Here is a 13414-nt window from a genome sequence, read left to right as displayed (position 1 = left end):
TTTCTGAGGAACCACCACTCGTCCTCGGCGTCGACAGCGTCGATCTTGACCTATATTACCCTCGGCCAACACAACAATTTTTCCAAGCTCACTCAGAGTGACTCCGCTACGCAGCAATGTCTGCTCCGGTGGCTCAAGAAGGTGAGCACGAGCTAGCCACCTGCCGAAGCTGATCTCCTCATGTACTGGCATCGGTCAGAGCTGCCTATCTTGGAGGCAGTCATCAAGTGCGTCCCTTCCAGGTTGCACTTTTAGTTGAATGCTGTCGTGCTGATGCCACTCTTTTCGCCGCTAGCATCCGAAACAGGCTCACCGTGCTCAAGAAGAATAGAGGCGAATTCATCAAGCCCTCGGACGTCGAACGACTGTACCAGGCTATTGTGAAGCAAGGTCAGTCAACCATGCCATTGCACGCGCAGTCGTCAATTGCAATCTCGAGAAAGTACGACGGAACACTAACGTCTCTCACCTCATGACCCTCACTCGGCGCGGCATCCTGGCTCGACCACGCATCGCTTCTAGTAACCCGCCTAAATGAAGTCCGCGACGATCACACTACGTACAACAACCGCCTCGACACGACCCTTGCCGATGTCTTCAATCTCCTCTCTCTGTTCTTCCTCACTGTCGGCAGGACGCGCGAATGCCCCGCGACCTATAGTCAGATCGCCAGCATGAGGGTGAGTCACTTTTGCGATTATCATTCCCATGCAGGCGTTTCTGTTGCGCGGGGTCGTGATCAGAATAGCTGCGCACGTGCAGGTCCAGGTTCTATTGTCCTCCCACAGGCGATGAAGGACATGTATACCTGAGTGGCACGCCGCGTGGATCCCACACACAGGAGCGACCCCTCCTCTCTCCTTCTCCACAGTGTGGTCGTTGTATGGCTCCGACCTTATGCGAACCTTTTCGCTTGGGAGCAGTCCAGACCTCTGTTCCGCAACGCCGCGAGTATAACGTGCTGCGTATGTATCTTCGTGCTTCGTCGTCACGACATCGTCATACGCTATCTTCCGCGATGTGCCGTAAGGCTCTCGGCTCGTATTGCTGAGCTTCGACGTGTTGCTACCGAGAGGTCCGAGCGCGGCCGCATGATAGCTTCCCTCCTCTTGGGCTGCCTTGCCTCGCTCCGAGCTCCCGGTGAACACGCTCGGATGAGATAAGGTCGCTATGATTGCGAGCATGGAACGCCCTAGCCTTTCTCACTTTCAGGCTTGACTGGCCCAATCACGTCACTGGGCGTACTTAGCTCGGACTTTCACTTCCACGCGGATGTTTTACGGGCCACAGGCGATTACCATATTATGATGATCTGCAGCTCGGGTAGAGTACTACGGCCAGAATTACGCTCGCTGTCTAGCGTTCTGCTTGGCTTCTGTGGCATCGCTATCGGATGTACGGGCAAGGGGCCGATGTTTGTGCTAGCACAAGGACCAGCTGGAAGCGCAAATTGCTGGGCCCTCTCCACGTATAAAATCCCCTCACGAACATGGATCATGGGCTGATCGTCATTTCTCCCGCGTCTCCGCGATGCATCTCTCCTTTTTCATTACCTTTCCCCGTCTCCTCTCTGCACTATGTGCTCCACCGAAACCTAGCTTGCGTTTCGACAGGCTTGTCATGCTGACGGTCTGCCTACAGCAAATCCTCGACCACATGGACGAGTCGGGCGTTTACAATGAGTCTGATCTCGCCCCATTCCATCGACGGTTGGCCGAACTACGGTACGTCGCATGATACCCTTTCCCCGTTCTAGGTCCAAATTGCTAGCTCCGCGTTGTACGCGGCGTTGACTCCAATTGCCGTCGAGGTACAATCTGCGGAGCTCGCTCCCGGACATAACCATTACGTGTTGGAGTGCGGGGTTGAATGCTGATCCGTGTTGAACAGCAACATCGTGCAACATGATGTCGAGAGCGGGAAGCATCCTCCGGCTATGACCAAACTCTTAGAACGGCAGCTCAACGAATGCGGTGAGTGATTAAACTACGGCTCGTCTCTTCGTCGCCGTCCCTCCCCATCACGTCTCTTCCGTCTCTCGTCATCTGTACGTCTCATGTTACTCCGGAGTTCTGATCTCACAGTCGCCTTTCGAACTCCTAATTACTTGTAGTGTGATCATCACTCTACATCACTACACAAAATGACGGTAAAATCCTGAAGATCACTCCTTTCCAGGTCCTTCGCCCCCTCGACCCAATTCTCTCATCTCCAGATGCTGACACTCTCCTTTGTGTTCGCAGAGAACCTCCTACGCAAACTCCAGGACTCACTTTCTGTACTCTCGCCGGAGCTTATACCTATACACGAACGCCTTGTGAACGTCCGGCGACAGCTCGTAGCACTCGCTGCAAAGGAGACTGCCAGAGAGGTCGCGCTCGCGCAGGCGCACGCTGAGAAGGGTGAGGATCCCAAAGGCAAGGCCCCCGCGACGGACTACGACTCTGGCCCCGGTAGCGACCCGAACTCTAGAACACCGACGCGTGAGAGCACGCCCAAACCTCATGACATGCCCAAGGACGGTCGGGACAAAGAGAGTATCCGTGTGAGGGCCGAGTTGAAGCCTATCCAGGAGGAGTTGCGCAAGATTGATTCGTTGAGTATTCATTTCGTCTCATGCAAGCCGGACGGCTGACTTTTTTCCCGACATGTAGCAAGAGGGTAGACGGCAAGTTCTTGGGACCCGGAGGCAGTGTGCCCGCATCGCAAGCGATTTGCTCTTCGCTGCTGGAGGAGTGTTTCGAAATTGTGCAAGAGATCCGAGCGCAAGACGAGTCCAAGAATGTTGCATCTTCTCTGAAGCCGATCTACGACCGGTTAAGTGAGATTCGGAAGGAGCTCGAACAATTGGTACGTACACGCGGTGTCGAGTCCAACCTTCGCCATTGACGTCCCTCTGCGTCTAGGTTCTCACCCACCGATGGAGTCTTCGAGAGACAGACCTGTGGAACTACAGTTTGAGTCTTCAGGAGATCGACAAGATGCGGGTAGACGGAAAGTTCGTCGACGCGGACGGAAACCGGCCAGAGGGGCAATACGTGAGCTCCGACTGCCCGCCCAGTCTACCGCCCTAATGCTAACGAAATCATCCAGGTCTTGCTATATCTCTTGCGCCGATGTTATGGTTTGATCTACCGGTTGCTGTCCTCGAGCGAACCCGTCTCGGAGGAGTTGATGCCGATAGTACGCATGCCCAATGCGCGTTCATGCTCGGTCGCTGACCCTATAGCAATCGTAGGCGAACAAGTTGTCGACCGTCAAGAAATGTCTCAATGAGGTCTTGAAGTACGGCGGCCCCTGGAGCCCGCGTGATCTCTATCCAGTATGTCCATTGCGCATCATGTTCGTGGACGTTCTGACCGTCTCCATAGTATCAGCTAGCTCTCCATCAGATAGACTCAATGCGTCGGGATGGCAAGTTTGTTGGCGTGGACGGCACTGTCCCCGAAGGCCAGGGTATCGTCATGGCACACCTGAACGAGTGCCACGAACTCCTGGAGATGGTATGTCCTATTCTACCTCGACGACAATGTACGTGCTAACACCGAAGGTTCGTAGCTCAAAGAATCCATGGACGATGGAGGCGAGGATGAGTACATAGACGATGATGACTACGAGTTTGACAGTCCGTCCTCTTCGTCGGAGGAAGGCGATCGGGAAGGCGATCGGGAATAGGAAGGTAGGGGTGGGCGCACCTTGGGAAAACAGCTACTAGAAGCTGGGTCTGGAGTCGGACAGTACCTCCGTATCGCGTCGAGAAGTAGCGGATCGTTATATGTGTACGAGTGCACCATTATCATTTTAGAGGATCTGGACTGGGTTATTGTCGTCGATGTTCCTTGACAGTGGACTTTGTCGTGGTATGCCAAGCGCCATCGACCAGCAATGTTAAGTATTATTCCCAATTATCCCTGCAGACATCTCTTAGAATGCTTGACACCTGGTGGCCAATGCATTTCCCGGTTGGTGGGGCCTGGGGATTAGATTCTTAAAGGATGTCGTTGGGTTCACGCGATGAGGCTACGGTCTCTGTTCACGAAGGCCGTCAGAGAAAGACACCAGTGCTGTATCAATATGCTCTGCACTTTCAGTACGTGTCTTCATAGTTTATCGAGTGCCTCTTTCGGAATCATATGAGAGCTTGTGAAGGCACATAACTCGTAGATTGTGCCCCGTTGACCGATACGTACATCTTGCTCTGCGCCGTACAAAGGGTCCCATCACCACCCCCTCGGTATACGTGACATGATTAGTGCACGTTCTGTCGTTCCCTCGTGCTCTGTGTCTCATTCGGCCGCGTCGTCCTCCCCAACGAAGTCCTCCCACGCAGCCTCGTCTGCGTCATCTCCATTGCCGTACTCCGTACCTGACGACTCAGCCGTGTTCTGGGATCGCTGACCGACCTGAGGATTCTTCCGTTTGTACTCCTCCATCAGTCTCTGCATTCGAGGAGTTTCAGGATGAATCATGAGCTTGTTGTAATAGGGGTCGGTTGAATACTCGCGCTCTTCGCCTATGCCGGTACTGCACGTTAGTGTGTGATAGCGGAAAGTGACGCACTGACGTACGTAGCTGCGGGAAAATCCTGAAGAACGTTGTTTCCAGATTGTTTTCATTCAATGGATAGACATTTTCTCCGTCGGCATCTGACTCGTCGTCCAGCTCGACAGGCTCAGAGCAGTCTGAGTGATCAAGAGTGTCATCCACAACTGGAAGACTGGAGGAGCCCTGCGGATCTACGTTCTTCCTCGACCGCGACCGGGAGGACCGGTTTGGAGCGCGGGAGGTTGATGACAGCATAAACGAAACGAGCGTAAAGCAGCTCCGCGAAGACGCGGTCCGGCACCTTGAGCAACCTCCAATGCAGCAGACTCGCATAATCAGCCTCGTCACGGTCTATCACGTAGGCCATGAACGAGCTGGCGTTGGCCGGATAGATGAGGAAGCCGTGGTTATCGAGGAAGCGGTGCACGTCGCTGCGCAGGCATATGCCGTTCGCTATGTCGTCAACACCAGCCTTGAAGCTTGAAGTTATGGGCATAAAGTTCCATGCTGTTAGCCACGAACCAGTCGTCTTGGTCCTTGGGACATATATGGACGGTATCGCATGTTATTCCTACGTAGGACGTGTGAGTTTCAATATGCTCATGAAATGCATAATCAAGAGACCTACGTGATCTGGATCGAGTGATGATGCAACGTAAATCGTCGAGGCCCTTCACGGCCTCAGACATCGAGGACGCGGAGTGTTTTTCGTACCGAATGGGGTTGGGTGGTCTGATAGCCCAGCCAGCAGGGAACGCATCTCGGTGAGGAAATCCCCATGTTTCAAAGTTATCGACAACTGCATAATCGTCGTTTGGAGGTTGGCCTGTGAGAAAGAAGTAGTACTCTCCGACCGGAAAGAGGGCTTGTCGTGGCTCCGTTGAGAAGCGAGCTTGACCTTGGACGTTTGTTGCGAGATAGCCGTCTTGATTGTTCACCAGGATGCGACACGCATCTGTTACGAGAGTAAGGTGCACGCCGTGACGCAGACCGTCCGGTGTGTCCTCGGAGTTTAACGCGGGCAAACGAAGCAGCCGTATTGGTGGAGATCCATGTGGGTGTAAGATCTGTATGCTGCCGTGGGCAGTGACTGCATGCTTCACAGAATCTTCAAAAGCAGGCCGAGTAGTCATCGGCGTTGTCCTTCACGACAGGTGCAGACGAGCAAGTAACTAGAGCCGAACGTGGTACTTGTAATTGCAGGGAGACGAGGTTGAAAGGGGTAATTACATCGACGTTATTCTGAAGCCACGTGGTAAGTATCACGTGAGCTATGCGCGTGTCGAGATCTGAATCGGCGATCGGACACGTCTCTGTTGCCAGAGCTAGATGCGTGAACCGCTCGCGCGGAAATGTATACTCTTGCTGCACGACCAAGCCACCCACTCTGAGCCTGAAAAGATCTGCTGAGGCTGCACTAATACTGCTTTGTTTGAAGTCCTTCGACCGACCGGGCAGGAAGATGGCACAGGAAGCGGCTTTGCGTCCACGGTACCTCCCTAAAGCCCTGCTGTATGCATTAGTGCCGACTGCATGCTGGTTTCTCCTTCGACCATTACTCGACCCAGCTCCGCCTCTTCCTGCATTGCATGCCTCGCTAGGGTTCTCGCTGCTCGCGCTTCTGGGGTCGTTGTATCTCGTTCCTGCGTTGGGCCAAACCTTCATACGCGCGAACTTGAAGGGGAGGGACCTGCTGAAGACGTACGATACACCTATGTGAGTCGCGTTTAGTCAAACCACGGCACCCTATGCGCTGGTATTTGGCCTTCATATGCAAGCGCGCTGACCCGCCTTCGTGCTGTAGACCAGAGAGCCAGGGATTGATATGCGCCTCAATATATATCATACTTCTCATCCTATTCATTCCCTACTCATTCTCCGAATCCTTCACTACCCACTATGACTCTGCACGAAGAGCTCGTGAAGGCATTGTCGTTGACGAGTTCCCTCATCACCAGGTGAGTAGTTCTGAAAATGCCGTCTGTTCGCTACTGAGACGGATGCGCGGTTGCAAGCTAGCGGTGTACCTCTCATCGCTGCTCTCCCTCCTAATGGCCACCATGCTCGGCTTCCTGGACGACGTGTTTGACATCCGATGGCGTCACAAGCTTCCCATACCCATCATCGCATCCATTCCACTGCTCATCGTCTATTACTCCGAGCGCGGCGCTACAGACGTTGTGGTACCACTTCCTTTGCGGTGGTTATTCGGTACCCTGCTTCACCTCGGTACGTTCAATTCCTTCCCTGCTTCCTCGGCGTCTCTGAGGCACCTGTGCAGGTCCACTGTACTATGTATATATGTCCCTGCTGTCCACCTTCTGCACGAACAGCATCAACATCCTTGCAGGCATCAACGGCTCCGAGGTGTCGCAGGCCGTCATCATCGCTTCCTCAATCATCCTCAATGATCTCCTGTTCCTCCCTTGGCCCTTTGGCTTTCGCATAGCGCTTCCCCTGCATGTCACTGACGGGCTCAAGGTCGGCGGGATGTGGAGCGCCGGTATGGCATACGGGAGCAGGGTCCTAGTCGAGCGGCATCTGTTCAGCCTTTATTTGATGCTGCCTCTGTTGGGAGTGTGTTTGGGTTTCATGTATCACAACTGGTACGTATAGCGTGCGGCGGGTTCGGCGAATGAGCTCATAAACACGGGATATGTGACAGGTATCCCGCCCGTGCGTTTCCCGGAGACACGCTCTGCTACGTAACCGGCATGGCGTTCGCAGTAGTCGGAATCCAGGCGCACTACTCCAAGACGTTACTGTTGTTCTTCCTACCCCAGATCTTCAACTTTGTGCTGTCGTGTCCGCAACTGTTCGGTCTAGTGCCCTGTCCGCGGCACCGTGTTCCCAGGTGCGTGCGGACCTGGCGGCTCGAGTACCCCACGGGGTGACAAGGTGCCGTCTTCTCGTATGTACTAACACCGGTTCCCCGTGGCGCCCCGCAGATACGACGCGGAGACGCAACTCCTCTATCCCTCGAAAGCCGAATTCAAGGAGAAGCGCCCGTCTAAGCTTGCCACGCTCGTGCTCCGGTTGTTTTCCGCCTTGGGCCTCGTGGAGCTCGCCATTGATGTGAAGACAGGAGAAATCGAGTCAAGCACGAACTTGACGATCCTCAACGTATTTTTGCTCCGATTAGGGCCGATGCGGGAAGACGGTCTCACAAGGGTGCTGATTGCGACACAGGTGAGTGGGGGTTCGTTGACTCGGGGCGTTTGCGATATAATTCCGTAACTGCGGGCTTCGTTATTCGTTGTGGCCGCGCTTGGCCGGTCTTCTGTCTTCGCGTTCGCGGGACGGCCAGACGCTCCGAGATCGCAGATGCAATAGAGTTTGGCTAACGCATTGGCGCGAACGCTCTAGGTGTGTGGGAGCTTGTTGGCGTTCTTCATCCGGTATGGCCTGGCAGGACTCGTGTACGATGGAAACCGACGGTAGAGAGCAATCAATCCATGGAGCATCGGAGCGTTGGGGTGCATGCCGTCTGCGGTCCCATCTGTCACATGTCCAGGTTATTGCGACGTGCAGACGTCCTGTATGAAAGATGCGCGACGTCACTCACGCTAGTAAGTAAGTCCAGCCTAGGGTGTGTGTCCCGCCCGCGTAAGCTCCGCCCCCCAGGGGTAGGCCCGCAGGTTGTGGCAGCCACGGGTGGGTGTAGAGCGTACGACGCAGTATAACGCCGCACCCCGAGACGTGGTCGCAGCTGGTCGCAGGCAAGGCCGGGGACGTCTCGGCCCTCGTCGGTGGGGTTTCGGCCGACGGAGGCGGACGTCGGGCCTGGAGGCGGGCAACGGCGCACCGAGCGCCTAGGCGGGGCCCCACAGGCAGGCTGCTCCCGGCTGATTGGTTCCCAATCACATGCACCGGCGCCGACGAGTGCCAGATTCATGCGATCGGTGCCAGGCTCGAAAGCTTCATATGAGTATGGAATCCCTTTCCGACCCCCCGCACCCCTCGCGCATCCCCCTCCTCTCCTTGCACCCCACCACTACCTCTCTGCTCCAACTTCCCGTTTTTTACGACGACAATGGCAAGCGAACGCAAGGCATTCCAGGCTGAGGTCGCCCAGGTCGAGCAGTGGTGGAAGGTGCGCGTGCAGCTCTGTTATGCTGCCGCAAGTCGCTGACATCGCTCTCGGTATCTTCGTCGTGTCATTCAGGATTCCCGCTGGTCGAAGACGAAGAGGCCGTACACCGCCGCCGACGTCGTCTCCAAGCGTGGCACTCTCCCCATCTCGTACCCCTCCAACGTTCAGGCAAAGAAGCTTTACCGCATCCTTTCCGAGCGGTACAGGAATGGGACGCCATCACACACTTACGGCGCGTGCGTGCGGATCCATTCCTCACCGTCCAGCCCGTTACTGACTAGTACGTCACAGGCTTGATCCCGTGCAGGTCACACAGATGGCCAAGTACCTCGAGACCGTCTACGTCTCGGGGTGGCAGTCCTCGAGCACGGCCTCGAGCACCAACGAGCCTGGTCCTGACCTTGCGGACTACCCCTCAAACACCGTGCCCAACAAGGTCGAGCACCTCTTCATGGCGCAGCTCTTCCACGACCGCAAGCAGCACGAGGCACGCTCACGCATGTCAGAAAAGGAGCTCGCTGAGACGCCCGTCATCGACTACCTCCGCCCGATCGTTGCAGACGCGGACACTGGCCATGGCGGTCTCACGGCGACGATGAAGCTTGCGAAGATGTTTGTCGAGAAGGGCGCCGCGGGCATCCATATCGAGGATCAGGCCCCCGGTACGAAGAAGTGCGGTCACATGGCGGGCAAAGTGCTCGTCCCCATCCAGGAGCACATCAACCGTCTCGTCGCTATTCGGCTCCAGTTTGACATCATGGGCGTTGACAACCTTGTCATCGCCCGCACAGACTCGGAGGCTGCGACGCTCATCACGACCAATGTGGATGAGCGTGACCACCCCTTCATCCTTGGCTCAACGAACCCCGACCTCCGTCCCCTCGTTGTCGAGCTGACCGAGGCGGAGCGTGCAGGCAAGACCGGTGCTGCGCTCGAGGCTGTTGAGGAGAAGTGGATGGCCGCTGCGAACATCCAGCTCTTCTCGACGACTCTCGCCAATGCTCTTCGTGCTCAGGGCGCTTCCCCCTCGACCCTCGAGAAGTTTGTGGCGCGCGTTGCACATGTGTCGTACCCCAACGCTGTCGCCATCGCCCAGAAGGAGTTCGGGCTCAAGAAGGCACCCTTCTGGGACTGGGATGCTCCTCGCACCCGTGAGGGCTTCTACCGCTACCAAGGCGGCACCCAGTGCGCAGTGAACCGCGCCGTCGCGTTTGCGCCGTACTCGGACCTTCTCTGGATGGAGACGAAGAAGCCCATTCTGGCGCAGGCGAAGGAGTTCGCGGAGGGTGTGCACGCCGTCTACCCTCAGCAGTGGCTCGCCTACAATCTCAGCCCGTCCTTCAACTGGGAGGCTGCTGGTCTTAACTCCGACGACATGAAGGCGTACGTCTGGGAGCTTGGCAAGCTCGGCTTCGTCTGGCAGTTCATCACGGTACGCACCTTGACAGTCTTCGTTGCGCTGTCCATTCTGATCGTATCCTTTACAGCTCGCCGGCTTGCACTCGAACGCGTACATCAGCGACCTGTTCGCTCGCGCGTATGCCACGGAGGGCATGAAGGCTTACGTGGAGCTCGTCCAGCGCCGCGAGCGTGAGATTGGCTGCGACGTGCTCACCCACCAAAGGTGGAGCGGTGCTGACTACATGGACAACCTCATGAAAACCGTCACCGGTGGCGTGTCGTCCACGGCTGCGATGGGCAAGGGTGTAACGGAGGACCAGTTCAAGTCGAAGTTGTGAGCTCTGCACGCGGGGATGGCGTGGTTGTGGTGCGGACTATTCGGATGCCGTCTGTCACTGTACATACTTGTTCATCATTCATTTCTATGTATTTCTAGCAAGTGCCTTTTGGCGCAGCATACATCTTGCGAGGTCTTCGTGTTCCTGGATGGCGTGATATGGTGTCCAACGTTCATTGACAATTGTGACAGCTTGTTGTCTTGGATGGGCCTTCGTGGACCGGGTCTGAGAATAACATCAATGTTACACTAGTATCTCCTGGGTGAATTCGAACTCAGAGTGACCATCGTCTGAGCAAGCTCAGCCGTTCCCCATCCAGTGCTTGCAAAGGGCCAATCGAAGATTCGTTCGCCACACTGCATGATGGAATACTTAGAGGAAATAATGCTCTGTTCGCTCTCGACAGTACATACAATCACTGATAGCTGAGACTCGAGACCTTTTACGAAAGGGCCGGAACGCGCTCCTCGACCTGCAAGGAGAGGGGGAGTGTCAGTCAGAAGTCGTCTTCAGGTGGACGTACAGTGCTTACTCTTTAGGAGGCGTAGGTGGAGCCGATGGGGCCGAACTTGATGTTGGAGAAGATGACAGTCGCGCCGGGGCTCTGGGACTCGACGTCGGTGGGGACACCCGAGGTCGTTGCGCAGGGGCCACGGGAGACACCCGGCTGGGACGCGTCAGCGTCGGTGGGGTAGTCGCTGTCGAGCCAGAGCATCATCGCCTCGTGGTCGTCCCAGATGGACATGACGAGGACCATGCCAGTGTCGAAGGAGTCGCCCATAGTGGCGAGACCGCCCATCTGCTCGAAGGTGTTGGTGTCGCCGAAGGTGGTCTTCTGCGCGTTGCAGAAGTCGTCGGTGATGGAGTCGTAGGCGTCCATGCCCGTGATCTGCGTCTTCGAGTTGGCGATGACCTTGCCGTTCTGGACGTAGAGGCGGCGGATCTCCGAGAGCGTGCCCGAGGTCGTGTTGTCCGAGGTGACGAACTGGGTGACGACGGTGAACTTGGACGAGGTGTCGACGGTCTTGCCGGGCCCGAGGAAGGTCTGGTCGCCCATGCGCCACGAGTTGAAGTCGCAGCCGTCCTTGTCGCAGATACCGTCGTAACGCTCGTCACCGTCACCGCAGTCGGTGCCTTCGCAGCGAGTCTGGCCCTGGACAGTGCAGACGTGGGGAGTCACGGCGGCACCCATCGAGTTCGCCTCCCAGACGTCCATCTCGTTACAGCAGGTACCGTAGTGGCCGGTACCTGCGTTCGGGTCGTTGGACGAACCCTCCCAGTCGAGGACGTTGGCCTGAGTGATGCAGAAGCATGATCAGGAATTGCAGGGCAGCTATGGCAGATAATGCTCACCTCGCCGTTGATGAACTTGATGTCGTGCGGGCACTGGGTGTCGCAGTAGCCAGTTCCGTACTTGGAACCAGCCTTGTTCGTCGGGAAGCGGCCGGAGCCACCGTCCTTGTCCATCTCGACGAAGTAGAGCGCGCCGTTGAGACCGCAGGGGAGCTGCGACATGTCGACATCGAAAGTGAACTCCTGGTTGTTGAGCTTGAACATCTGGTAGGTGCTGTCATCCTCGTCGAGGAGGTAGACACGGGAGCCGATGTTCGTGGAGTACGGGCCGTCAGTGACGAACTTGAGCGTGAGCGCGTTGCCGCTGGTCGTGATACCGTAGGTGCCTGGAGGGGTAAAGTCAGATGGTGCGAAAAAGGGACACACGGGGGTTCTAGTATACTAACCAGAGTAGTCGGCACCGTCGAGAGCGCAGTTGGCTGCGCAAGTCGTGGGGTCAGGGCAGAGCGAGTCGTCCCAGGTGTTGCCGGTGTAGCAGTTGGTACTGCTACTGACGTCGTGGAGCCAACGCCAGTTAGAGTCGAGGACGACGGAGCGCTGGAGAGTCTGGCAGCTTCCTCCCGAGGAACATTGCTGGACACTGAGCTTGGGGTGGGTCTCAGCGGTGAGCGTGCCCACTTGCTGACCGTAGGCAATCGCAAGGAAGGAGAGCGATACGAGTGCGAGAGCGGGGAACATGTCGGTCAGCTCGCTGCGGGCTGTTGCTGTCAGGAGAGCGACTGTCGAGTCGATGAGGCTGACGGCGTCGTTGTATGCTTTTTATACGAGGCGAGAACGGATGATATCCGGTAGCTCACCAGCGGGATGTCGGTCAGCACGAGACGAGGTCACGATTCTACCGCGATAGACACAGAGAGCGCAAATGAGGATGAATCAAGCTGCCAGCTTGAAGAGAAGATGACAGTCCATCACAGGCACCGAGGTGAATCCGAGGGTATAGGGAGAGCATGAAGAGGGAAGTCAGCTCGATACCGAACAGTCTTGCACCGGTGATGTTTTATGAACCGAAGAGAGTCCGTAGCCGACTGCGCACATGAGAACGGCGGTCCAGTACTCAGGCGTAACGCATCGCAGAAGAGGGATGTGCCGCTCAAGATGGTGGAAGAAGTGATGGGAGTGGAGCAGAAATAGGTCGGGTGTGGCCGAAGACGGTCCGCTCAAGAGATCGCCTGCGAAGGAACCAATAAGTATGGAGAGTGACCACCAGCATGATCGGTAAAAACACGTACCGTAAGACCATGTACCCTAGAATCGAAGCTTCCCCGGATACCCCGCATGCACAATGTGCAGGCTATTTCTTCCATGTCCCAACGACGTCACATTCGGTGAAAATCCGGTCACTGAGTACGGACGGAGACCTGCTGAGTTATCGGGCCAACCAGCCCCACCTCTTCGTCTCACTTGACAACGACCATTGCCGGGCTTCGTACTTCTTGCCGCCTCGTATGCCGCTTCGGCATAGCAGACATCATCGGTATTTGCGTGATTGGTGGTTCTTTTACCCCGACGAGTCTCTGCGCAGGTGGTGCCAGAGGTTCTGACGGTGCAGCTGTTGCACTCGCATAAATGTCTGAAAGACGTCTGTCAATGAGTAAGGTTAGACTCTTAGAGGCGTTCTAAGGATACCATCGTTCTCTCGGTGGTAGTAGTGATCATGGCATGTTCTTCCCGGAGGAAGTTGTTG

At 56.2% G+C, this 13414-nt stretch overlaps 5 protein-coding genes across 5 annotated transcripts; 3 read left to right on the top strand and 2 right to left on the bottom strand.

The window, feature by feature from the left end:
* The first annotated feature begins 3 nt into the window (after positions 1 to 3).
* On the top strand, positions 4 to 3913 carry L226DRAFT_533654 (uncharacterized protein). Its single transcript, XM_067680514.1, has 13 exons — positions 4 to 141; positions 200 to 227; positions 296 to 390; positions 523 to 680; positions 1642 to 1724; positions 1891 to 1973; positions 2244 to 2595; positions 2655 to 2850; positions 2907 to 3038; positions 3094 to 3183; positions 3239 to 3322; positions 3372 to 3503; positions 3559 to 3913. The coding sequence occupies exons 1-13, from the start codon at positions 117 to 119 to the stop codon at positions 3673 to 3675; spliced, it is 1575 nt and encodes a 524-aa protein (XP_067537139.1). The 5' UTR covers positions 4 to 116; the 3' UTR covers positions 3676 to 3913.
* A 356-nt stretch (positions 3914 to 4269) lies between these two features.
* Positions 4270 to 5041, bottom strand: L226DRAFT_611910 (uncharacterized protein; the record flags this gene model as incomplete). The annotated part of the gene is made up of 3 exons (XM_067686329.1): positions 4270 to 4513; positions 4569 to 4682; positions 4741 to 5041. The coding sequence occupies 3 exons, from the start codon at positions 5039 to 5041 to the stop codon at positions 4287 to 4289; spliced, it is 642 nt and encodes a 213-aa protein (XP_067537138.1). The 3' UTR covers positions 4270 to 4286.
* Positions 5042 to 6007: 966 nt separating this feature from the next.
* Positions 6008 to 7986, top strand: L226DRAFT_544938 (N-acetylglucosaminephosphotransferase; the record flags this gene model as incomplete). Its single annotated transcript, XM_067682312.1, has 7 exons — positions 6008 to 6261; positions 6350 to 6503; positions 6561 to 6774; positions 6827 to 7151; positions 7211 to 7399; positions 7494 to 7734; positions 7912 to 7986. 7 exons carry the CDS (start codon positions 6008 to 6010, stop codon positions 7984 to 7986), a joined length of 1452 nt encoding a protein of 483 aa, XP_067537137.1.
* Positions 7987 to 8578: 592 nt separating this feature from the next.
* On the top strand, positions 8579 to 10377 carry L226DRAFT_460450 (isocitrate lyase; the record flags this gene model as incomplete). The annotated part of the gene is made up of 4 exons (XM_067675592.1): positions 8579 to 8638; positions 8711 to 8874; positions 8930 to 10070; positions 10126 to 10377. The coding sequence occupies 4 exons, from the start codon at positions 8579 to 8581 to the stop codon at positions 10375 to 10377; spliced, it is 1617 nt and encodes a 538-aa protein (XP_067537136.1).
* Positions 10378 to 10773: 396 nt separating this feature from the next.
* Positions 10774 to 12659, bottom strand: L226DRAFT_506004 (cellobiohydrolaseI). Its single transcript, XM_067678059.1, has 4 exons — positions 12117 to 12659; positions 11731 to 12056; positions 10910 to 11671; positions 10774 to 10849 (listed from the first exon to the last, which is right to left on the bottom strand). The coding sequence occupies exons 1-3, from the start codon at positions 12406 to 12408 to the stop codon at positions 10913 to 10915; spliced, it is 1377 nt and encodes a 458-aa protein (XP_067537135.1). The 5' UTR covers positions 12409 to 12659; the 3' UTR covers positions 10774 to 10849; positions 10910 to 10912.
* Between the last annotated feature and the right edge of the window lie 755 nt (positions 12660 to 13414).

This window comes from Lentinus tigrinus (genome assembly GCF_003813185.1).
Source record: "Lentinus tigrinus ALCF2SS1-7 unplaced genomic scaffold L226scaffold_8, whole genome shotgun sequence".
Classification (NCBI taxonomy): Eukaryota; Fungi; Basidiomycota; class Agaricomycetes; order Polyporales; family Polyporaceae; genus Lentinus; species Lentinus tigrinus.
Note: the sequence above shows the minus strand (reverse complement) of the source record. Positions and strands in the feature narration are given on the sequence as shown.